We start from the raw sequence: 23,834 nt of genomic DNA on the forward strand, positions 1-23,834 counted from the left end.
TATATACATATGTATATCGGTAAATATATATACATCCATATATGTGTATACACATTTATATAATTTGCATACAGCTTGAAGTTTGTGGATGTTAGGAAGTTTTTTGTGGCTGCTGTCACAGAGGCGTTTGCTCAGGCTCTTTACTCTTGATTAAAGGTGTGCTACACCTGCTCTACCTGTAAACTGTCACAAGGAACTTTTGTTGCCATTTGGCGCTTCGTAAATGAAACTACATTGAAATATGCAATACAAGTGGAGGGATCTGCATTACTAATGTGTACTTGAACTGGGCCCTTGGGTACCATCCTAGCTTGGAAAATACCAGGAGTAGGTCGGGACTCAGTATCTACCGCATTTCAAGTGACTGGGATGGGGATGAAGGGCGAGATAGAACTGATCATGACATCAGACACTGAATAGTGTGGGACACTGAGGCGCTCAGACTGTAGCCGAAACCGGTTAAATGGCCTGTGCACCAGACAGGTCCTGGAGCGGAGAGAGCGTGAAACCAGGAACCAGCGCTGCGTCTGAATTGCCAAGTAGGTCTGATGGTAGGTCTCAGAGGAGGTCATAGGCTGTCCCAAACCACAACTGGCGTGAGTAGCGACCTACTTCTCAACCTAAATTCCAGCCTAAACACGCCCACATTGTTGGTCGGTTCAGTTGCATCCTACGGAGCAACCTATGGCCCACAATGCACCGGGACTTCTTCTTCGTCCCCTAAAAACTTGTGAACCCTCAAGCCAAGTTAGCGCCACCAACAGTCTCCCATTCTGATGAACACCAACATTTATAGTCGTTGTTGATGACTAAAGGTGCGTTCATGTGCTTAATAATAGAGAATGAGTGAAAGGTGCTCAGAGTGGAGTGCAGTACCACAGTCAGGCCAGCAGGTGGGGCTTTCATTGGTGCTGTCTACCTCATTGCGGTATCTGTGCTCTGCCAGCAGAGGTCGTGCTTCACCACCAATCTTGGGGTGTCTGAATGGTGCCGCCGTGTTCAGGTTGTAGGAGAAGCCTGTAGCGGTAGGTCGTAGCAGGAGGACGTAGGTTGGCACTTGGCAATTCGGACGCAGCCACGGAAATCGTTGGCTGCAGCTTTAATTCAGCCTCCCGTGTCTGTGCCTGTCCCGCATGGTGCAGCAGCACCCCCAAGTGGACGCAACACAAACTCCAACCAGCTCAGCATAAACCTCCGGCAGTTACGATCCTCGCTCACAGGATTCGCATCAGCGCTTCCTAACTCAAGGGATCCTAAAGGCTCACAGCAGGAGGAACGAGCCCAGGTGGTTGAGGAAGTACTTGAACCAGGTGAGGGGCTCTCAGGTACACTCACCCTCAGTTCATGTTTTTCCCAGGTTTAAATGTGCACATGGGAAATGGCCCTTCACCAGGCAGCTGGAATAATGAATAGAAAGATATAAATGTATTATCAACAAATATCTAAACAGGCCTGTGAGGTGACCCAGGGGAGGGGAGAACTCCATGAAACCTGTAAACCTGTATTTTTACATGAGGGTTCCAGTTCCTGTGGCTTCTCCTCTCATATCTGTCAGATGGTCGAACAGCATGGAAGTATATATATATATATCACAGTTGGAAGAGTTAGAGAAGCCTCAAGAAAGTAGAGGCTTGTAACAACATCAAAATGTTGACTATGTAATAAATTCCCCTGGAAACAATGAACTAAATAAGGGATCATAAATGCAGGCTCCCAATGAATCCTGAATCCTGGTCATTTTTCCTCCATCCACCAGTGTGACGGCCTCACAGCCTCCTCCCTCCAAAGGTTTGACTTATAGATGCGCCCAGTCCAAGTTCACTGCCCTCCTGGCTCATACACCCATTCTAGTTTTATCTGAATTCAAAGTTGTTTTTTTAGTTTAGTCCAGTAAACTCCACGCAGTGTAACATTTCCTGTCTGTGCTTTTATTTTGATAGTTGTGTTTTTCTGTTTCTGGTGCCCCTTTGTTCTGTTTTTTTCCTTTCAGAGCTGACGTGCACAGCTGAGGCCATGGCAGTCAGGGCCAGCTGCAGCTGATGGGCAGCAGTTACTTAGTCGGCAGTGATTCACCTACTCCCTGCCAGAACGTCTTGTTCGCGCCCTCTCCCGTGCCTGCTGTTTTGTGCCTCTTGTCTTCCCATTTCCCAGCGTTCCTAATCTTTTCCATCTTTTGAGGTCTTAGAACGTTACTACCTGGAGTTTCCAGAGTGTTTTGTTCCTTATTTGTTTTTTCCCCAGCTATGCCTAGTGATTTTTAGTTCTCTGCCTTTGCAGTTTCTTCCTACCGTTGGTAGAGATTTTGGTTCCAAGTTTAGTCAGTGTTCCCCTTCAGTTGGTTGTTTTGTTACTTTACTAAACACTGCTGGTTTACAGTCTGAGTCCAGATCCCTGTACCAGTCACAACACGCAGCTCTTGAAGAAGAATGAGGCAGCGTTCCACAGGCGTCTCCCTCATTCGAAGGAGGTTCATTCACGCAGGCAACGCGCTGCTGAACGTCTCCAGCCCTGACGCTTGCTGCTCCCTCGTAGAAACGCTATTGGTTGAACTGCCTCTGTTGTGTGCTTGATGTGTTTCAACCATCAATTGTCATGTATATTTCAGCATGTATTATTCTGATGGATTATTTTTTAACAAACGACTACACAGAGAGTTGGAAAATGAACATTCACAAGAGACATCAACCCTGTGAGCATCACTGTGAAGGACGAGAGTCACGATCCAGTGTCCCAAACATCAGGACAGTCAAACTGTTCTCCATGCTGTGAGGTCATGATGCTACGTAGCTTCACCTCAGCTCAGGTGAATTACAACAATGGGACAGGACAAGAAACACTGAATGGAGCTGCAGGGACCTGCTTGACACAGGTACTTCACGTCTCGTTTTGTGACAGCTGTAAAAATTGCTGATCTAAGTGGGATGAAGGGACCAAACCTGAATACCTTTGAAAGAAAACGTGTTCTGACAGTTGGAGGTAGATGACAAAGTGCTAGGTTGCCTCTGCAATACACCGTTTGCAGCACGTCCACTGAAATAAAGTGGATAAAAGTGCTGCATCCTTGCTGACACTGCAGCTTTTCAGTGTCACCATCTGCTCTCATGTGCCTGATGAAGGGAACCGTGCCTGTGGAGCAGCGGCGCTCAACCACCCTCAATCTCCAGCGCATTCTTACAAGTTTTTTTCCTGATAAATTTTACACAAAGGTCATACAACCGGGATTATGTAGTTATAAGATACTGCTGGAAAACGAGCCAATACTACTACCACTTCTACTATTAATACTACTAGTAATACTAACAACAACAAAGAGCTCGTGGTTTTGTCTATTTTATCTAATACTCGCGGTGGCCTCTTGCCCCAGGCCTGTTCATCAGCCATACTCGCTCTTGGAGGAATGGGTTTTTGGCCCTCGACGGTCTGCTGCCTTGCCGCCGTGTTCGCAGCCACTGCAGCTAAGCTAACCAGCTATTAGCAGCCCCCCGGTGGGTTTGCTGCTCCCTCGCGCACCTGAGAGGAGGGAAAGGTTCGCGTCTGCTTGACTGAAAGTGAAAGGACATGTGTTATCGCGATATTTGAGCGCGGGATTTCCCTGAGTGGTAGGTGGAGTCTGGACTCGGCAGAGCGGTGTCGGTACCCAGGCAGCCGACTGCTCTCCCTCTGCCGCTCCGACATCCAGACAAGCCTGTTAACACCACCGGGAAGCCCTGGCTGTCGCTGGGAGGCTCTCACGACTGAACGCCGGGTTGTTTTCAGCCCCGGTCGTCGTGATTTGGCGGGTGGTCTGGTTCCCCTTCTCACCCCCGTGTTGTGTTCCGGCTCACGATCCTCAGCGCTGCTCGGGTGAGCTATCCTCACGAGCCGCGAAGACAAAAGCAGTCTGAGGTGAGAGTCATGAGGCATGCTTTTATTGATTTGTTTGTGTGTTTGTTTGTTTGTTTGGAACAAATGGAGACTGGTGCCTGCGTGACGTATCCTCGGACTGGCTGTCACAGGGTGTCAGGGTGTCAGGAGTGAGGTGAGCAGCTGCGGCGTCGCCACAGACGCTCAATCACTCGCCACCTTCACGTCGGCTCCCGTTCGATTTATTGGATATGATCGTCCAGAAAAATACACGTTACTGAGTACTTTAAAGATATCGAGAAGACTCTCATTCCTGAAGGGACGAGGGGTTTTGGGTCCGCCGTGCGAAGCCAGGAAGGAAATGTGGTTTAAGCCAATTTTGAGTAATTGTGAACCATTGATTGATATTTATGATATTGATCATTGATATTTACGATATTGATCATTGATATTTACGATATTGATCATTGATATTTACGATATTGATCATTGTTATTTATGATATTGATCATTGATATTTATGTAGCGGCAGGCATTTGCAAGAATACTCCCAAGTACTGCGTTCATACCACCCGGTGCTACTTGAGTGAACTGAGGGCTCATCTCAGTAACCCTCACTAACCTGTCTCTTTTGGTGGGTTCTTTGTGTGGAACCAGAACCGTGGCCCGTGGCCCAGGCTCCTACTCGTTGCTCATCATCAAACAGTGCAGTAAATTCATGGTTTCTGGGCTTCTGCTTCTGACACAGAGAAGAGCATCACTTTCTCAAAGTCTCAGTGTTTCCAGTTGCTACAAAGTGAATGTGGATTCCATACAAACGCGTTGAACCCTGATGAGATCCACAAAGGTCAGTGGTTACTTCGATATCAGATGTTCGCCAAAATAAACTTCATTGGTTTGCTCATTCTTCGTACATGTTAAAGGTCCCATACGTTGAGAAACCCAGGTGCCAGGCTGGGGGGGGATGACGAACACACGTTTACAAACCAAAACCCATCACAGTCGCCGAGGGCTCTGCTCGCCAAATTCCCAGACGTGTCATTGTGTGGAGCGTCACACATCCTGTCAGGATCACTCCTTTAACTGCCATCATTCATTCATTCATCCTTCGGCCCAGTAATATTTGGAAAGATGGCGGGATGAACGACTGAAGCGTTGATCCCTATTCCCTAGCAGAGGGCTGACAGGAAGTCGCCAATCGGCCACATAAGTCTCTGCTGCACATGCTCCGATGTGTGTGTGTGTGTGTGGGGGGGGGGGGCTTTTGCACATTAAGCACAGTCAGCTAACATAAATGCCAGTCAATATCCACGCCCCCCCCCCCCCCCAACACATAAATGCTCTGAAACAGGCAGCACGCTGAGTCTCCACTGCTGCGGCGCCTGACCCCCCAGCACTGCTCATGACCTTGACCACTCTGGAGCTCTGGACGTCGGGCTGCGACTGTTCAGCTCCCTGCCGCACATCTGAAGGTTCAGACCCCCGAATCTAAGAATAGCTGCTCTTCTTGGATATCGGTCAGTTTAGTGGGCTGCCTTGTAACTGATACACCTGGACCAAAGATCCTGCTCCCGGCACGGCAGTGCTGAGTGGTGGGCGTGGTGGCCCATCCTCTCCTGGCGGACATCTTTTCCGTGTCCCTGGAGTTAACCGCTGCCGCTGAGGCACTCAGAGACCGTCGGTCACTGGCGGGATGCTGCTGCCACATTCACCGAGCAGCAAATTCACAAACTGAAGACACCATTGTGATGTCCTCTGTTTGAATCCCTCTGCCCTCCAAATGTAGGTCCTGCCTGTTCCTCTGTAAATTAACAATTAAACATCTCACCATTTGCAGTTTGATTCCGCCCGTCAGCCTCCTTTGTTTCCTCTGTGGATGTTTACGGCTGATAGAAGCGAAGATGTCGAACACCCACAGCTCTCCCGTCACACTGCCATCTCTGATCCTCTTCTCTGTAAAAATTCAAAGCCGTTCTTTTCAACTTTTCACCAAACTGCTGCTGAATCATGCACAGGAAAGTTTGGATCAACAAACTGGGAAAGGATGATTTTTCAAGGAGAAAATATTCCTGGAGTTTTACTGCTGAAATCTCCTCTGTTTAGCTGAGAGCCAGCAGATGTGTCCATCACGTCTGTGTTAGAGAGCATTAGTCCTCCTCCTCCGTGTGTGTGTGTGTGTGTGTGTGTGTGTGTGTGTGTGACTGTACCATTAAATCCCAGTGACAGTGGTGAAAAAAATCACATTGTTGTGTAGAATTTGGTGATAATTTGTGATTTAATCAACAAATCAAGAATCTGCTCACCAGGTTATTTAAGAGAAATGCTCATGAAGTACCGATCATGGAGAAAAATGTCCTCATCAGCTGAAGCGTGCACAGTTGAAGTAACTTGAACCAACATTTGTGCAGGTTTCCTCAGATTACAACGTTATTTCACCAGAGAAGCATCATTTGATCGTCGTCTGCTTGATCTTGCTTGACCTCTTGATGAATTCAGGAAACACAAACTTAGTTGTCCTGGTTGCTGAAGCTGCTGGGGACTGAAGGTAAACACAGCAACTGTACGAATGCATCAGCCAGCACACCCAAGTCTCCTGTATCCTGCTTGATAATCCATGCTCAGGTCAGAGGGGCACTGGCTCACCCCCTCCGTGAGTGTCTCACCTCCTCCCCCTGAATGAGGTGATACCAGGAGAGAGAGATGGAGAGGGTGGAGGTCAGCGGAGGATAACCTGGACGCTAACTGCCTTTACTTGACCAGACAAAGGAACTCGGCTGGAGTCTTTGACAGCCTGAGCTGTAGCGTTTATTCACCAAGAGGAAAACAGCAACTGCGATTGTGTTACATTCACAGCTTTGACAGCACAACCTCACTCTCAATGACACACACACACACACACTCTCTGTCTCTGACTGCACACTTGTGTTACTCCAGCGTAGCGGGTCACTTCAACATGAAGGAGCAGTTCTGGTTCCACCTACTGAACCTGGAGCTTAAACATGTCCATCCATCCATTTTCTACCTCTTATCCTGTTAAGGGTCACGGGGTGGGGGTGGGGGGGTGTTGCCTATCCCAGCGGCTTTCGGGCGAGAAGCGGGGTTCACCCTGGACAGGCATGTCCATTCCATTGGTTCCATTTGTTTTGCAGTTTCTGGGTTTCTCTTCAGTTAATTTTGATTTTTGCCAGGATGTCCTGATCAGGTCCTTTAGCCCCGATTCCAAGTCACTGGACTTTGAGTGTCTGCTCATACAGAGTCAGAGTGCAGATCCATGTTCCTGCAATGCATTTAAAAGTAAAAAGGCCAGACCCAAGTGGGCCCGTAAGGGTTTTTTAAGTAGCAGTCACCAGTATGAACCTTTGACTAGAACTCAACTTGGTGCAGCATCGGTGGTGGACCAGGGTAAAAATAAAAGCTCTATACCTCGTTAGTTTCTGTGGTGAACTTTAATCGGCCTGGGTGATGGGCGGACTCTCCTGGCTGGTGACAGGCGCCTCATAGACGGCCTCTCTCTTTATTCTTCCACGTCTGAGCGTCTCTGCCTGAGTGGCGTCAGCGAACTCAGAGTGTCCAGCTGTTTGGTTTTCGGGGGGAGCATTAAATTGGTAGTGTTGCAGATTGGCGTTTGTCTTTAAGGCACACGTGTGCCAGTGAAGGTTTTGTAAGTAAATATAAGCCCTTGTGGTTGCCTTGCTCTCGTTGTACCTCCGGATGACTCGAAAACATCAATATTACCGTATTTGTTATGCAAATTGCGGGTAGAAGCTTGGATGAATATTGAACGCTTCCATTCTGTACGGTTTGGAATGACTTCCCTACCAACGATACAACAGGGATGAGCGTTCAGAGCAGAGTGTTCGTCTCAAAGAGTTCTATGAGGTGACGTTGCATTCATGACATCACAAGGATCAACAGCTTCACGTGACAGCAGACGCCAACAAGGGGTAGCATAATCTTAGATTGCTGGTTCACATGGAGACTGAGTGAGCTGAGTTGTGGTTAGTTGCTGTTTCATGTCTTACAGCAGAAACTGGAACTACTGGATGTGAGTGAGTTCTACTACGAGTGAGCCGAGGCAGCAGGAGAGGCGGAGCATTTGACCTTGTGTGTGTTTTTCAGCTCATTACATAGTCAGAAAAGACAGCGAGAAAACCCAACTATAATGATATAATAAATGAACTTTTTAGGACTGCTTATTGAAGGTTAACACGGTTCAAATCAAAGCATGTAAGGCTTGAAGTGAACGTGATCCTGAATTAAAAACCGTTGTGGGCTTTGCATGGGTTCTGATTAACCAGTGGACCCTGGTAGATGTCTGAGGGGCAGTTTCCCTCAAGCTGAGAGGGATTTCAGGTCCAGTGTCCTGCCATTTGGCTGCTGGTGGGATGTGTGGATGTGTGCCCCTGCCTGCTTCCTCCCACCACGCAATGTTCCCCCTCCACCCTTTTGGAAAAATACGGTCATCTTTTGGCTTCTTCTCAGTGGATCTTCACCCAGATGTTCTGAGTGATTGGACCAGAACGCTCCGTCCGGGTCTCTGTTGGTGAGGGTGCTCTGTGTGTGCTGTGGTGTCTCATTGCTGCTTTGACATTTTGTAGCTTTCCGTTTGTTGGCATGGACAAGCTGCAGAGGGCATTCCCATGAGTCCCCGGGGAGTCCGTGTACAGTGAGAGGGATTAGGCAGTGCTGCTCAGCTTGCTGTCCTTGTCCTTGTGGAATGGAGCAGCACGCAGGCTGCCTGCTAATGTTAGCCCGGCTAGCGGTCTCCTCTTCACACTTCATTTCACTTTATTTGGCTGTTGCATCAGCGTTTAGCTGCGTTCTGCAGCTCCTGATGTGGACGGTGATGAGATTCACTGACGTGCTTCTCCATGACATTTAATCACAGGAAACGACGTGAAGTGCTCTGTTCTGCCTTGAAGTGCAGCCACTGATTCTCATTACACTTCCACGTCTTCAGAATGCTTCTTCGTATTAGCTGAAGATGTCAGTATCATATAGACTCATTTGTTGCCGGTCCAGATTCCTGTCCCTCTATATCGCCTCCTAGCTGACTCGCGGCAGGTCAGTGGGGACAGAGATGGCGGTTGTGAGCTTGATTGGACTGAACTCCCGTCTGCATTCTTCTTCTAGATTAACCAGCATCAGGCCACTCCTAAGTATAGATGTCTGATCTTGAACAAAAAGCTGCAATCACTATGACCTTCCTGTGTGTGACCCTTTGTTTCGAAATATTCAGTAATAAGTAACTTCAATATGCGTGTCAGTAGGAATGGATGGTTTTTGGACTGTATATCGATACATTGGATATTTAGCTTGTTGGCTGCATCCGTTTATCAGTAAACAGATGACACTTACAGACGCGGCGTCCAGCGTGTATCTGTCGGTGTCAGAGGACCAGAATCTCCCGGTGTCTTTTCCGTCGACGTTGCCCTCTGTTCTCTGGAGCTGAATTAGCATTTTGAATTGTTCGTGTCATGTGTTGATCACCAAGAGGACCCTGTTGCCAGTGACACCGTGTACTTGTAGGGATGTCAGAAATAGAGCAGGGCCTCAGCTTGGCTCCTGCAGTACAGAGAAAATGTGATCAAAATGGAGAGCAAGCAAGAGACAGAGAGGGAACAGCGACGGAGCTGGAGCTGAATGTTCCAGTTGGTCACGCTTAGGGCTACCACGAACAAGCGATGAACTGAAGGCGGTAGGAGGCCAGTGATCGTACAGCTGCATGAAGAGGACATGGACACCGGACAAGGACAGTTTGAAACAGATGTTTTTGGACAGTTTTGCTCTTTTTAGCTGTCAATCTTTATTAGCTCTAAGCTGAAATACATGGCCGGCTCCTCCTGCATTCTGGGGTCACAAAGAAGTGAAGAAGGAGGGGAAAACATCTTTGTTGGCTCAAGGAATGTTTTTGGATTTGAATTCTGCGTCCCTCGGGTCTCAACCTCCCCTCAGCATAGCGCCATTTTCTTAAGAGGTTCCTGACGAAGGCCTTTTAGGTTCTAAACAAGACCAAATCAGAGATGGATCCTTTCAACGCCATGATCAGCTGAGGATTTCTGTCTAAATGTTCACCCCCAGTTGGAACTGCATTTCCATGTAAGCAAGAATAGCTTCACTCTCACTGTTTGATTGATGTCCAATTTATGGCACAGCAGCTAATGAGGCCTCACTTCATGTCCTTGCCCGCCCCCCATAATGACCCTGGTTTACCAAAGTCCTGCTGGACAGGCATCCAACCTTCGGCACTGCTGCCAGAGATGGAAGGTTGTGTGAGTGTTTGTCTCCCTGCAGGGTGACACAGAAACATACAGACAGATCATCTGGATAATTTTCCCTGTCGACCCTCAGAAGAATCTGGTTCTGGAAACAGGAAGCGTGAGGGCTTCTGTGGGCGTTTCATAGAGATATCTGGTATCAGAAATGATTGATAATTCCTTTAAGTAATTGGATTGATTTGCATTAAAGATTAATTTTGTGTTTGGTATGTGGTCGTGTTGTTGTGTTACTAGTTTGTGTGTTGCGTCAGCCGGTGAGTCCGTGGGACTGCCACTGTGTCCTGGGGACTTGACGCCCCTGCGTTGGTCAGCTGGCAGGCTTCTGCTGGTGCTGCAGAGGATGCAGGTCAGCTCCGCCGCCGTGCTGTGAAGAGAAGAATTCAGGAGAGGACTTTGGTTCCACAGCCTGAGTGTAGACGGCTGATGAAAGCCAACGCCTGTCGGACAGTGGAGCTGAACCGTTCTGAAGAACATAGGAGGTGGTCGGTTCTCACAGTCTGGCTGAAAACACCTGATGTGAATCAGTTCTGCCATCAGCTGCTGACAGAGTTGCAGCTCCAGAAGTGCTGCTGATATTAAGCTTGCGGTAACTACAGCATGACAGTCCGCTGGTCCAGCCCGGCACGCTGAAGGAGGTGTGGGGCATTTAGCCCTGAAAAATTAAGTGGTGAAAGTGTTTGTTTTTTTCTTTCAGGTTCCATTTTTTCAGCTGTTCACATCATGTTTGTACTCGGGCAGAATAAATGACTTCAAGAGCTAACCTTGGTGGTAATTTGTCCTCAGATGGGTATTTAGCATGCTAGTTGCCTTGTATTTGCAGCTGCTGGCCATTGGTTTGATTTAGAGCCTCTCAATGACTCATTTGTTCTCTCCGTATGCAGATGAGTAGAGTGGAAAATAATAGTCTTCTCTCCGTGCCTCCTTACGATGTAATGTGCTTTGACATCTAGGGAGGGTGACAGAGGAAGCTACATTTGGAAAATGTCTCATTTGTTCGCCAAAATAAACAGTCTTTCCAAAGGTGAGAGAAGAAGCTGCTCTGATGCATCACTACCTTGTAATGTTTACATGAAGTGCAGGCCTGACTATTGATTCTCTAATTATGTCAGTGTCCTCCACAGAGGTTACAGCTTCACAGCAATTTAAACTTAATGCCTTATCTGTTTTTCTCTCTCTTCTCCTCCTCCACTCCATCTCCCTTTACCCCCGTCCTCTCCTCTGTCCTAGTCATTGCCTGCCGGCGGATGTCTCGTCTCTCTCTGAGGTTGAAGGCCAGCTTGAAGGTGGGTCGTCAGCAGCAGTGATGCGGGCATCAGTGGCCGGCTGCAGGCTCAGTGTGGGTGCACTCCTCAACGGGCTGCTGGTCTCCGTGGTAGCAGCTCTTCTTTGGAAGTACTTCAAGTTGAGTGAGCATGCGGCCCTGCTGGAAGAAGAGCTGCACATGACACAGCAGTCCCAAGAGCTCTCGCAGGCCCGAATCGACTATCATCTGGCCTTGCAGGCTCTACATGAACATGGCACCCGCATGGTCTGCACCGGCAAGATGCACACTGATCGCATCTGCCGCTTCGACTACCTCTGCTACTTATCAGAGGCCGAGGAGTTTGTGTTCTTCCACTCCAATTCCTCTGTCATGTTGCCCAACCTGGGGTCCAGGCGGTTTCAGCCTGCCCTGCTAGACTTGTCGTCAGTAGAGGACCACAACACCCAGTACTTCAACTTTTTAGAGCTCCCAGCTGCTGCTCTGAAGTTCATGGCAAAGCCCGTGTTCGTACCAGATGTAACGCTGATTCTGAATCGGTTCAATCCTGACAACCTAATGCATGTGTTCCATGATGACCTGCTCCCGGCCTTCTACACCATGAAACAGTACTCGGACCTGGATGACGAGGCTCGACTGGTTTTTATGGAGGGCTGGGGTGAAGGCCCGCACTTTGACCTCTATCGACTTCTAAGCAGTAAACAGCCATTACTCAAAGAACAGCTAAAGAACTTTGGGAAGCTAATGTGCTTCACTAAATCTTACGTTGGCTTGTCCAAGATGACAACCTGGTACCAGTATGGGTTTGTTCAGCCGCAGGGACCCAAAGCTAATATCCTGGTCTCAGGGAACGAGATCCGGCAATTCGCCAAGGCTCTGATGGATAAAATGAATGTCTCAAGGGTGGAGGATGTAGAGAAGGATGGGGGTAGTGCTGAAGATGAGAAGGAGAAGAAGGACGAATACATCGTTGTGGTCAGCCGATCAACAACAAGGCTGATACTGAATGAAGCCGAGCTCATCATGGCGCTGGCCCAGGAGTTCAGGATGAGGGTGGTCACGGTTTCCCTGGAGGAACAGTCTTTCCCCAGCATCACTCAGGTGGTCAGTGGTGCTTCCATGTTAGTCAGCATGCATGGAGCTCAACTCATCACCTCGCTCTTCCTCCCCAGAGGGGCTGCTGTGGTGGAATTGTTCCCATTTGCTGTGAACCCAGAACAGTATACTCCATACAAAACCTTGGTCACCCTTCAAGGCATGGACCTTCACTATGTGTCCTGGAGAAACACAAAGGAGGAGAACACTGTTACCCACCCAGACAGACCGTGGGAACAAGGAGGCATTGTTCACCTGGAGAAGGAGGAGCAGGAGCGAATACTGGCAAGCAAAGATGTCCCCAGACACCTGTGCTGCCGCAACCCGGAGTGGCTCTTCAGAATCTACCAGGACACACTGGTAGATATCCCTTCCTTCCTGGAAGTTCTGAGAGAAGGCATGAAGACCAAGCCCAGCTTGAAGAAGGCCAAGCCAGCCAGCGTGGTCCATCCAGGCCGGGTCAGAGAACCTCAGTGTCAGACCTCAGTACAAACCACCAATGAGGCCAAACTCTCAGTTTCCTGGCAGATCCCATGGAATCTGAAATACCTGAAAGTAAGAGAGGTGAAATATGAGGTGTGGATCCAGGAGCAGGGAGAGAACACCTACATGCCTTACATCCTTCCTCAGCAAAACTACACCTTTTCAGAAAATATCAAGCCCTTCACCACCTACCTGGTGTGGGTCAGGTGTATATTCAACAAGAACCTTCTGGGCCCTTTTGCTGATGTTCTTGTTTGCAGGACCTAGTAGTTTGTGGCACAAGTGGAGTCTTGCTTGCTCCAGATATCCAAACTAGAGCAGTTACAGTTTGTTCCGATGGAGTGGCCACATGGCAAATGGCAGACTGTTGAACTGGTCCCAGAACCTCATGAGGTCTGAACTTGATGGAAACAGCCTCCATCGAAAATGAAGCTTATCATCTGTTACACCGGAGGAGAGGAAGGAAGAGCGATACGATGCAGTGTCTCTACTGATGACGCCGGAGATGAAATCAACAGATTTATTTATGTGCAGAATTCCGTGTTTTGTAGTCGTAGTCGAATCACTGACTCGTTACCCTTTACAGAATGGGAAGCTGCTTGTCCGGGGAGAGGGAGAGAAATTTTAAGATGACAAGTTTTACTTCAGTCTGGTGACTTGTCCCGCGTTCACCACATGACCCCTTGAACCCCATTCCATTACCAATTGATAACATCCATTCACAGTCATTGAACCTAACCAAAGCAGAGGTTTAACATGCATCTGTTATTATTTATGCCACATTACTTCCTCTGCAGTAGAATAATGTAAATGGATTGTGAAAAGGAAATGTCAGCTCTGGATATTTATTTCAAGAGTGATTCTATGACGTTGGGCTATAATTAGGTTATAATTAGGGTTGCCTTCCTGTAACCTAATGAGGTTTAACAGTTGTGTAAAAGCATTTTAATTAAGACGATGAGATAAGTTGCACCGTAGGATTCCAGTGTTATTTAAAAAACTGTTAATTATGATAAAATGACGGGTTGTTTGTGTATTTTCTGCAGTAGCAGGGGAGAAGTCTACTGTTGAATCACTGACTGCGACTGGCCTCCAGAGGGGAGTACTGTGAAGCACGTTGACACTGGAGCCAGAGCTTTCCATCCAGGGAAGGTGGCTCGATCACCATGGTAACCAGTCAACCAGTTAGAATTTAGACTTTCAGCGTGGGATTGGCTGGAAGAAGCTGCGCCTCTTTCACTCAGTCTGTCATGACCTTTTAAACCCTCTCTTCGGAGTGTTTAGGGACAGAAGTGACCTGCTGGCCCTTTGTGATCAGGATCCTGATCCACGTGGACGTTCTCAGCGGAGAGAATTCGTTAAAGAAAGGTTGACTTGTTGATCTGAACACTAACAGTGCCACCAAATAAGGCAATCACCGTAGCGCAGAGATGTTCTGCATCAGCAACTGGATGTGTGGAGCCTCTTATCAACCTTTGAAAGAGGACGATGAAGGCGGAGCTTGCTTTATGTTCAGTCCTGATTGGCTGTTGAGTTCAATTAACACTGCAGATCTTAAAGTCCATGACTCATAATATTCAATAAAATCCATTTCAGTTTGAGTTGGATTGAAGCGCTTCGTAACAAGACAGTCAAGTAAAAATACTAGGCAGGTATTTAGTGCTCGAATCAATTTATTAGCTGAACTTGTTAATTTACACCATCAGTACCAGCACCATTCCTGTCCTGCTATATTTGCAGTAACACCGGTGCATTTTGGCTGTAAAGATTCTTTTATAACTCTATTTTAGCGACACCATTTCTCCATTTTTCTGTGGGGGAGGAGCCAAAGATGCACCAAACAGCCGTTTAATACGAGCGTGCACAGCGTGTGAGGAAGAGCAGCCGCCAGCAGCTGCGTGGTGGTCCTCAGGGCCTCTGACTGGGTGGTCAGGCCTTGTAGAGCCGGCTGGTGTTGATGTGCATCGCAGTAGAACCCTCTGAGCTGGCTGAAACTGGGTCGTCCGCTGTTATGTTTTACCCTGATGTTTCTAAGTGGTTGTTAGCTGGTGAGGTGTGATGACACGTAAACCGTCCTCATGCATTGATGTGATGCGTCGGAGCCCGGGAGGTGACGTCAGAGTGTTTATTTCTCTTAAATGGCACACACGTTATAAATCGCTTGTGCCTTGTTTATCAAATAGAATATGGTAATGTTGGTGCTACTTTCTGCATTAGAAACTGAAATTCCTTACGAAGTCCTAGAAAATATGCAGGTCTGATCCAGCAGTGTTACTGAGACCAGGGGAAAGAGTCGAGTGGTCAGAGTTCAGCTCCTTTGCATGTTAGACTTTACTTCAAATCCCAGAGAAGCCTTTTAGATAAATGCCACTTCCTGTTGGCGCCGCTTTATTTTTTAGCTCAACGGGGACAGCAGGAACAGTAACCTACATCCATAAAGATAAATTGACCAACAGTCAGGCTGTTGATTAGTGAGTGTGTTGTTAAGTATGTTGTCTCTGTAATGTGGCCTCCTTTGAATTAATTGTGTGTTGTACGGAGCGCACACACACACACATGCTGTGTAATAGACAAGAAGTAAAACGCTGCCCCCTGACACTGAGCAATGCTGGGACACTCATGTCACCTGCTGGGCTCTACGGATGCAGAAGCGTCGTCGCGTGTGTGTTCATTTCACACCCGTCTGTTCTTTAATTAATTTTAATTACTTGTGGATGGACACGGAGGAATAATGCACCTGTTAATGGCTGTGCAAACCAACATTCCACTAAAATCCCAACAAGCCAACATTCTAAAGGCGATGAGCCTCGTCAGCATCGGTGCCAGCTGGAGGATCGGGGCTGCGGACTGCTGCTTGGAGTCTGCTGCTAGGAGAGGCTGCTAGGAGTCTGCTAGGAGAGGCTGCTAGGAGTCTGCTAGGAGAGGCTGCTAGGAGTCTGCTAGGAGTCTGCTAGGAGAGGCTGCTAGGAGTCTGCTAGGAGAGGCTGCTAGGAGTCTGCTAGGAGTCTGCTAGGAGAGGCTGCTGCTAGGAGAGGCTGCTAGGAGTCTGCTAGGAGAGGCTGCTGCTAGGAGAGGCTGCTAGGAGTCTGCTAGGAGAGGCTGCTGCTAGGAGAGGCTGCTAGGAGAGGCTGCTAGGAGTCTGCTAGGAGAGGCTGCTAGGAGAGGCTGCTAGGAGAGTCTGCTAGGAGAGGCTGCTAGGAGTCTGCTAGGAGAGTCTGCTAGGAGAGGCTGCTAGGAGAGGCTGCTAGGAGAGGCTGCTAGGAGTCTGCTAGGAGAGGCTGCTAGGAGAGGCTGCTAGGAGAGGCTGCTAGGAGTCTGCTAGGAGAGTCTGCTAGGAGTCTGCTAGGAGAGGCTGCTAGGAGAGGCTGCTAGGAGTCTGCTAGGAGAGGCTGCTGCTAGGAGAGGCTGCTGCTAGGAGAGGCTGCTGCTAGGAGAGGCTGCTAGGAGTCTGCTAGGAGAGGCTGCTAGGAGAGGCTGCTGCTAGGAGTCTGCTAGGAGAGGCTGCTGCTAGGAGAGGCTGCTAGGAGTCTGCTAGGAGAGGCTGCTGCTCGGAGAGGCTGCTGCTAGGAGAGGCTGCTGCTAGGAGAGGCTGCTAGGAGTCTGCTAGGAGAGGCTGCTGCTAGGAGAGGCTGCTGCTAGGAGAGGCTGCTAGGAGTCTGCTAGGAGAGGCTGCTAGGAGAGGCTGCTGCTAGGAGTCTGCTAGGAGAGGCTGCTAGGAGAGGCTGCTAGGAGAGGCTGCTAGGAGAGGCTGCTGCTAGGAGTCTGCTAGGAGAGGCTGCTAGGAGAGGCTGCTAGGAGAGGCTGCTGCTAGGAGTGGCGAAGCTGTTTTTGAAGCAGTTTGTGACTCGGCTGTTTACGGCCAGATGTCTGCTGCCCCGTAGACCAACAAGCGATAAAACTCCCGTCTTAGATGCTGTGATAGATTTATTGATTCAGTTAACATGAAGGCACATCATGAGGCATTTTGATGGGAAGCCTCGTAGTTTGTCACCTGAACAGAACGACAGTGTGAGCGATGACTTGTCTGAAACCTCACTTCCGTCCCTCTCAGCCACCTTGACTTCTAAGTGGTTGTTTGATTTTTATTTTTTTTTAGAATGGGACAAGAGAAAATCCACTGCCACTCACATGTTGTGTTCACCTCTTGTGCCAGCAATGATGTCACATACCTGCTGTTCTTTTATCGACAACCAGGCATCAGAACTTTACTTTTCCCTCTTCGCAATGTTCCCACATTTTTCTTGACCTGAAATCTGAAAATGGAACCCAGTCGTTCACGTCCTTCAGTTCACAGATGCAGTTTTGTTTGCCAAGGTACGTTTGAAGAGATTATTTTGAGCCACTTTAGAGTGCGCGCGCGAGTGTGTGCACGCGCTCCTGCCAAGCAGTGCTGAGCGGTACGAGTGTCTCCATGTCTTTTGTCAACACTAGCAAGTATTTGAAGTTTCTTTTCCAGTAACTGTGATTGAATAAAGACGCATATTTCTTACAGTGTCCGTCTGTCACTGCAGTGTCATGATGACATTTTTACTAAATAATAATAAACATGAAAAAACACAAAGAAGCAAACAGGAGGAGTCCATCACTTCAGTCAAAGACTGCCAGGAACTTGAGACACTCCTATTCAACCAAGTGATGTCTATTGAGGAGCTGTTATATTAGCAGGCTGATTCATATTGAAGTTTACACTTCAGCCACTCTTCAAGTGTGACTGTCCGTTCACAGCATCACCGTTGGCCCCTGAGGGTGTGAGCACAGATGCTACGACCAGCAGCGTCAGGGACATCAGACCAGGGAGAGCGTCCCCTCAAGCCTTTTCTTCGCCGAGTTTTCACTCTTCTACCAACTGGCTGCTGACCTCGTTGATCCGATGGTTGATAGACAAATGTTTCATCCAATCAGCTGCTGTGTATTCGAGGTTTCTGCCCTCCTCCACCTCCTCATGGACTGTCAGGCTGTCAGCTGTTCCCCTGATGCTGAGCAGGGCCTGAATGTCCAGAGCAGGCGGTGGTTTGTCTCACATCATGTAGAAATGAAATGATGGGTTTTCTTAACCTGTCAAACAAGGCAGCAGCTCTCAAAGTGACATCGCTGTTAAGAGACTGGCAGGTGAGTGTCCAACCTGATGAAACCTTCGGACAGTGACTCCAGCTGCAGAATGGTACGTTCCACTGAACCATGTTCACCTTGACTAGCAAACCTGTCAGAGGACGAGTACCAGTGGGTACCAGACAGAAGCAGCTGTGAGAGCCAAATATTAAATAACTGATTCTCATCGATTCCTGTGTGTTGGGACACCTGTCAATCAGAAGCAGCCTTCATTGTCAGCAGTTCATGTTCTGGTCACTCTTAAGTGGGGACGCACAGCACCAACTCACCCTCCCTCCCCAGCATGGGGGGGGGGGGGGGGGGGCAATTCACCAGCTATCCTGCCTTCGACCGCATTTGGAGGTTCTACCCTGCAGATCTCGGCTCAGGACCCAGCCTTCGCTTCTCTTTGAACTTTTCTGAGGCGCGCTCCTTTTTCTGGTGTCACTGTGGCAAGGACACCGCCTGTCAGTGGTGATGATGTAATCACTGACCAATGCATCAATAATACAATAATAAACACTTAAATCTGATGAGTGTTCATGTCAATATAAGGATGTTTCTGTTTCCTCAATGGATCTGAGACTGTGTTAGAGTTCAAGTTTGAGAGTATTGGTGAGGGAAGAGTTCACTGCGTCGACATGACCACTGGTCAGACACGGGCTGATGGCTACAGCGTTTATTTGCTCTGGATGGCCAGCTAATATACCAACCAAGAGACACAAACACTGAAGTTAGGACTGAGTCGAACCACACATTCATCGTCTCCTGACTTCAGGTCCTCCACCACCGATGAGCCCCGAGGGAAGACGAGCAGAACCCAGCACTCTGCCAAACCTGGGACGGTTCATCAAGTAGATTGAAGGGGGGGGGGGGGGTGGACGGAGTGAACGTGCACGTCAGGGGAGGTTTTGGCTGTCAGCCTAAATTGCAGCCGTGCAGAACCGTATTAACACACAGATTCTGGATCTGTCTGCATGGTTTCAAACAGCAAGTGTCCCTCTGCAGAACAGAGACAGGGCTCAGAGGAGGACCACCCAGAGGTGCTGCCTTGGCTCTGCACACTTTACTCTGGTGGTGTGTTTAAAATGAGGAACCCTCCATCTCACTTTCTTCAACTGGATCATCGTTTCCATCTGAAACTGGCACAACGGCAGTGGGGTTGAAGGTGGGGCCTTTTAGATGGTCCTCACTGGCTGGTCTTTTCCAGCCTGCCAGTCCTCAAATGTCCCTGATGGAGAAACGCTCACCTCCTCATACCTCAGGTCTGTGTCACTAACAACCCTGGTGCTGGGTGGAAGAGAGGTTATTATGGAGTTCCATCTCTGATGATGAGGAGGAGGGGAGGGGGAGGAGGAAGAGAAACATCTCCTTCACAGCATCACACTTGTCGGGTGTGGAAACCGGTCTGTTATTCATCCCATAGATCCCCCATCCTGCCACCCAACCATGTTTAACTTCTTCATCTCTCTCTCTCTCTCTCTCTCTCTCTCTCACACACACACACACACACACACACTCACACACACACTCACACACAGTCCATTATCCAGCAACTCATCAGCCTGAGGGCTCCAGGGAAGCCTGTGTCACTTATCTAAGTGCTGCTTGTTTGTAGCTGTCAGACGTCATCTGGTTGCCGTGGTTACACAAGCAGAACAGTGAACGCATCATCGCCTGTTTCTCAGCTCTCGCTGGATCAGTCACTCCACTCTTAACATGTTTTTCATGAACTTTGACCTTTATAGAGGGGTTGAATTGACAGATTTATGTTGCTGTTCAGTAATGAGCAGGTCTGTGCTGTCGTATCATTCACTCCTGCCCACCCTGTGAGCAGCGTTTGGTATTAAAGGAGCAGTGACAGCTTACCGTGGTGGTCATCAAAGCACACACACACACACACACACACACACACACACACACACTCACAGTGTAGAGATCATTGGTGTTCTGTTTTGGCATCATCTCTGGATGTTTGGTTTCGTGACCCCTATGACCTTTCACTAACAGCTGATCAGCTGGTGCTTTTGATCCAAGTATTTGTACAACTGGACTCATCAGTACTCTTTACAGCCGCAATCAGTAATGTCCTGTACATGAACTGAGCCATCAGAAGGGAAGGAGGGGTCAAAGGTTAATCGAGAGGTGCGTGAACTCCCTCTCCTCCCTCCACCAGTCTTCTCATGTCTCCTCCTCTCTCATGAGTGATTTCTCAATGAGACATTTTGAGTTTGAATACATAAATTACAGTTTGAAGTCCGCTCGGCCTCACGGTCACCAGGGCTGTGGGAGCGCACGCCTACGCTTCTCAAACGAGAAAATACTTCTCAAACAAATACTTCTACGACATCTTGTGTCCACTGACTGGGTTTTCCATTGTTGTTTCTGAGACACAAAGTTTACATGTTTGCAATAAATGCATACATCCCTCCATCCATCCATCCTCCATCCATCCATCCATCATCCATCCATCCATCCATCCATCTATCCTCCATCCATCCATCTATCCATCATCCATCATCCATCATCCATCCATCCCTCCATCCATCCATCATCCATCCATCCATCCATCTATCCATCATCCATCATCCATCCATCCATCTATCCTCCATCCATCATCCATCCATCGATCCATCCATCTATCTATCCTCCATCCATCATCCATCCATCCATCCATCCATCTATCCTCCATCCATCCATCCTTCATCCATCCATCCATCATCCATCCATCCATCCTTCATCCATCCATCCATCCATCCATCTATCCTCCATCCATCCATCCTTCATCCATCCATCCATCCTTCATCCATCCATCCTTCATCCATCTATCCATCATCCATCATCCATCCATCCATCTATCCTCCATCCATCCATCATCCATCATCCATCCATCCAGAGTCGTCACCGTTTGACCAGGACACGCTTTTGTCTCTACTTCCAACTCGCACCGTGGGGAAACGTTCTCCTCTGCTGGGTGATCAGTGCTGCACATGTGCTGACCTCAGAGTCGCACCAGGGACTTCAGCACCAATGCATTCTTTGTTCAGCAAGGTAACTAAATAAGTACATGAACTGACTGACTTCTGCATTGTAAGTTACAACAGAAAAGTGCGCTCATCCATCACCTCGTTACCTCCTCTATATTAACCTTTATTGTTGCGTGTACTCACTCCTCGATGTATAACACAAGTACTTGTGTGACCACTGGAGCCAAGGTGGGCGCAGCTGTAGGTCTGAACACTCAGGATCTTCTGCACTGAGCCATTTCTTGCTCTCCAGGTTTACCTTCACGTGCCTGCCAGTCGCTGGGGATCTGTCCTGCTGAGGAATTCGCCAGAGGCGGTTCACACCCTCAACTTGGTCATGAATTTGTCTTTGGACCAGGTGTGACACCTGAGAGAGTTTGGGGAGGATTAGCAGGTTCTTCTCATCCTCTGGTGTTGAGCATGTAGTTTGTTCATTTTGGGTGGTTTTCTGTTCTGAGTGTCTCTGACAGAAAGCTTTGCTCTCAGTGACTCACAGATGTTTCTGTGTCTTTAGACCTCCATCGGATTCTAAACCTGATGTGTGTTTCTGACCCGCAGGAAACCATCAGGTTGAGCTTCCAGGCAGGTTTTCTCTCTCGAATCTACCAGTTTGATCTTTGCTCTGAGGACTGGAACTGAACTGAACTGGCTTGTTTTATATGAAGAACAAATACTTCACTCATAAATGTATATTTGTGGGTCTTGACATAAAGAAGCCAGGTGCAGGGTAATTTCCCTAATGACCTTATACGACCTTCGTGCACGCACGCGCACACGCACGACTTCTGTTACTCCACCAAAGCAGGCTGCCTCTACAGTGGTAAAACTAGTGTTTGAGTCAGCACATCATCAGGAAATGCACCACTTTCCATTTCAGCGTCCCTGGTGAAGGAAGTCGGTGGCTGTGGTGACTGAGACGGCTGAGTTCAGTCCTCCCTCCCGGAGCAGGACTCTGCAGGTCTCACAGGGACGGAGGTGAAGGTGGCTGGCTGCAGGTCGTTCCCCTCTGTGGCTCTGCTGTGCCCACTGGTCAAAGATGAACCCTTTGAGGGCTGAGACTGGACGTGAAGCATCTTACCATCAGTGCTCTTCTGGTTCAACTGTGATAGCATGTTAGCATGTTAGCAACAGTGTCAGAGAAGGGCAGAGTCCTTCCACCACTCAGGGAGTCCCTGCAGGCGTTGTCAGCATTGCGGTTGAAAGTGACTGTAATTGGATTTTATGAGAAAGCCTCAGTTCTGTACGGCTTTCATTTCTTTTTACTTCCGTCTGATGTAAACAACTTCTATTTTAGTTAAGCGGTTCTCCAAGTCAGCTATTCAGCTGCAGTTTTATTATCTTTTGGGGGATAATTAAGTCTTCAAATAAACTCTATCCAGATGTGGTGAATGCAGCATCATTAAAATCCTGAGGTGTGACCATTATAACCTCCCAGTCTAACCATCACCCAAGCCAGTGGTCGACTCACTGGTCCAACCTTGACTTCTCGGTTCTGTCGTCCATAGAGTGGCGGGTCCAATATGGGCTCAGGAAGTTTTTCCTTCCCCTGATGGAGGGTCTAAGAACAGACGATGTTCAACTGTCTGCAGATCCTAAAGCCTCTCAAGGCAAATTCAGCTTTGTGATTTCAGGCTTTAAACATTCAATTTAGTACATTTTAGCTTGACTGATAACCAACTTTTGCATCAACTTGTGCTTTCAGATCATTTCCTCCTGAGCAGATCTCAGTCACAGCGCATCGGTCCCTGATTGCCTGATCATTGACTAGCAGAGGCTTATTTAGCCGTCACAGGTAGCCGCTACAAACCTCGATGTCTTTGCTAGCATCACTGGAGTTGTTACTCTGAAGGAATAGTGAGAAACCTCTGAAAGTCGCGACCTGCTCTCTTCAGCCACAGCAAAGCCACGTGAAACAACCAACATGAGGGTGTCTGTGGCTGCGAAACAATACTTACAAATTACATCAACGTACTGGAGGGCCGAGTGAACAACCAGGAACGCTGCGGGACTTCCTTGACAAGGTCATCACCAGCTTGTTTCCTGTGGCCACAGACAACGGACCTGGTACGACTCTAACAGTCGCACTCGTTCCTCTGCCTCATCCACCGGTCTGTGTTTCTGTCCACCCTCGTCTGCTCTTGCTGCTGTTGAGTGAGATGAACTTTGACATGGAGCTCAAACTCCTGTGTGGCTGGAGATGGTTTGAGTTTTAAATATTCACTTTTAGATCAAATCTGATTGTTGTGGATGGGGTCTTCTTGTTGCTGACGTCCTCTCTGGTTTACCTTTGGCACCCAAAGGACTCTGTCCAAGGGAGGATGAAAACTTCCATCCATCATCCCGCCCTCCATGTTCCCCCTCTCCTCCTGTTGAGGGTGGTGGGGGTGGAGCCTATCCCAGCAGCCTTCCCCCTGGACAGGTCACCAGTCCATGGCAGGGCCAACACATAGAGACAGACAACCATTGGCTCTCCCAGCCACGCCTACGGTCAATTTAGAGTCTGGATTAACCTGGTCCCTCTTGATGTCTTTGGACTGTGGAGGAAGCTGGAGTACCAGAGAGAACCCAGCAGGAACAGGGAGAACATGGAGACTCACCCAGAAAGACCCCGTGCTGCAGCCGGGGCTCCACCCACAACCTTCTTGCTGGGGGGCCACAGGGAGGACCACTGCTCCACCGGGCTGCTGCAATAAATTCATATAATATATAATATTATGTTTGTGTTTTTCCTCTCAGGGACTTCAGAACCGGGTCAGTGAC

At 48.5% G+C, this 23,834-nt stretch overlaps 1 protein-coding gene across 2 annotated transcripts; it reads left to right on the forward strand.

Annotated features, from left to right (window-relative positions):
* Positions 1-3,608: 3,608 nt before the first annotated feature.
* On the forward strand, positions 3,609-15,891 carry pomgnt2 (protein O-linked mannose N-acetylglucosaminyltransferase 2 (beta 1,4-)). Of its 2 annotated transcripts, XM_086219259.1 has the most exons (3): positions 3,609-3,885; positions 11,072-11,142; positions 11,349-15,891. In XM_086219259.1, exon 3 carries the CDS (start codon positions 11,425-11,427, stop codon positions 13,225-13,227), a length of 1,803 nt encoding a protein of 600 aa, XP_086075385.1. In that variant the 5' UTR covers positions 3,609-3,885; positions 11,072-11,142; positions 11,349-11,424; the 3' UTR covers positions 13,228-15,891. The 2 variants fall into 2 exon arrangements, with proteins under 2 accessions (XP_086075385.1, XP_086075384.1); XM_086219258.1 differs by lacking the exon at positions 11,072-11,142.
* The last annotated feature ends 7,943 nt before the right edge of the window (positions 15,892-23,834 follow it).

Source organism: Aulostomus chinensis, chromosome 11 (assembly GCF_037954235.1).
Source record: "Aulostomus chinensis isolate RoL2024-O1b breed Wild chromosome 11, RoL_Achi_v1.0, whole genome shotgun sequence".
In the NCBI taxonomy this organism is placed as follows: Eukaryota; Metazoa; Chordata; class Actinopteri; order Syngnathiformes; family Aulostomidae; genus Aulostomus; species Aulostomus chinensis.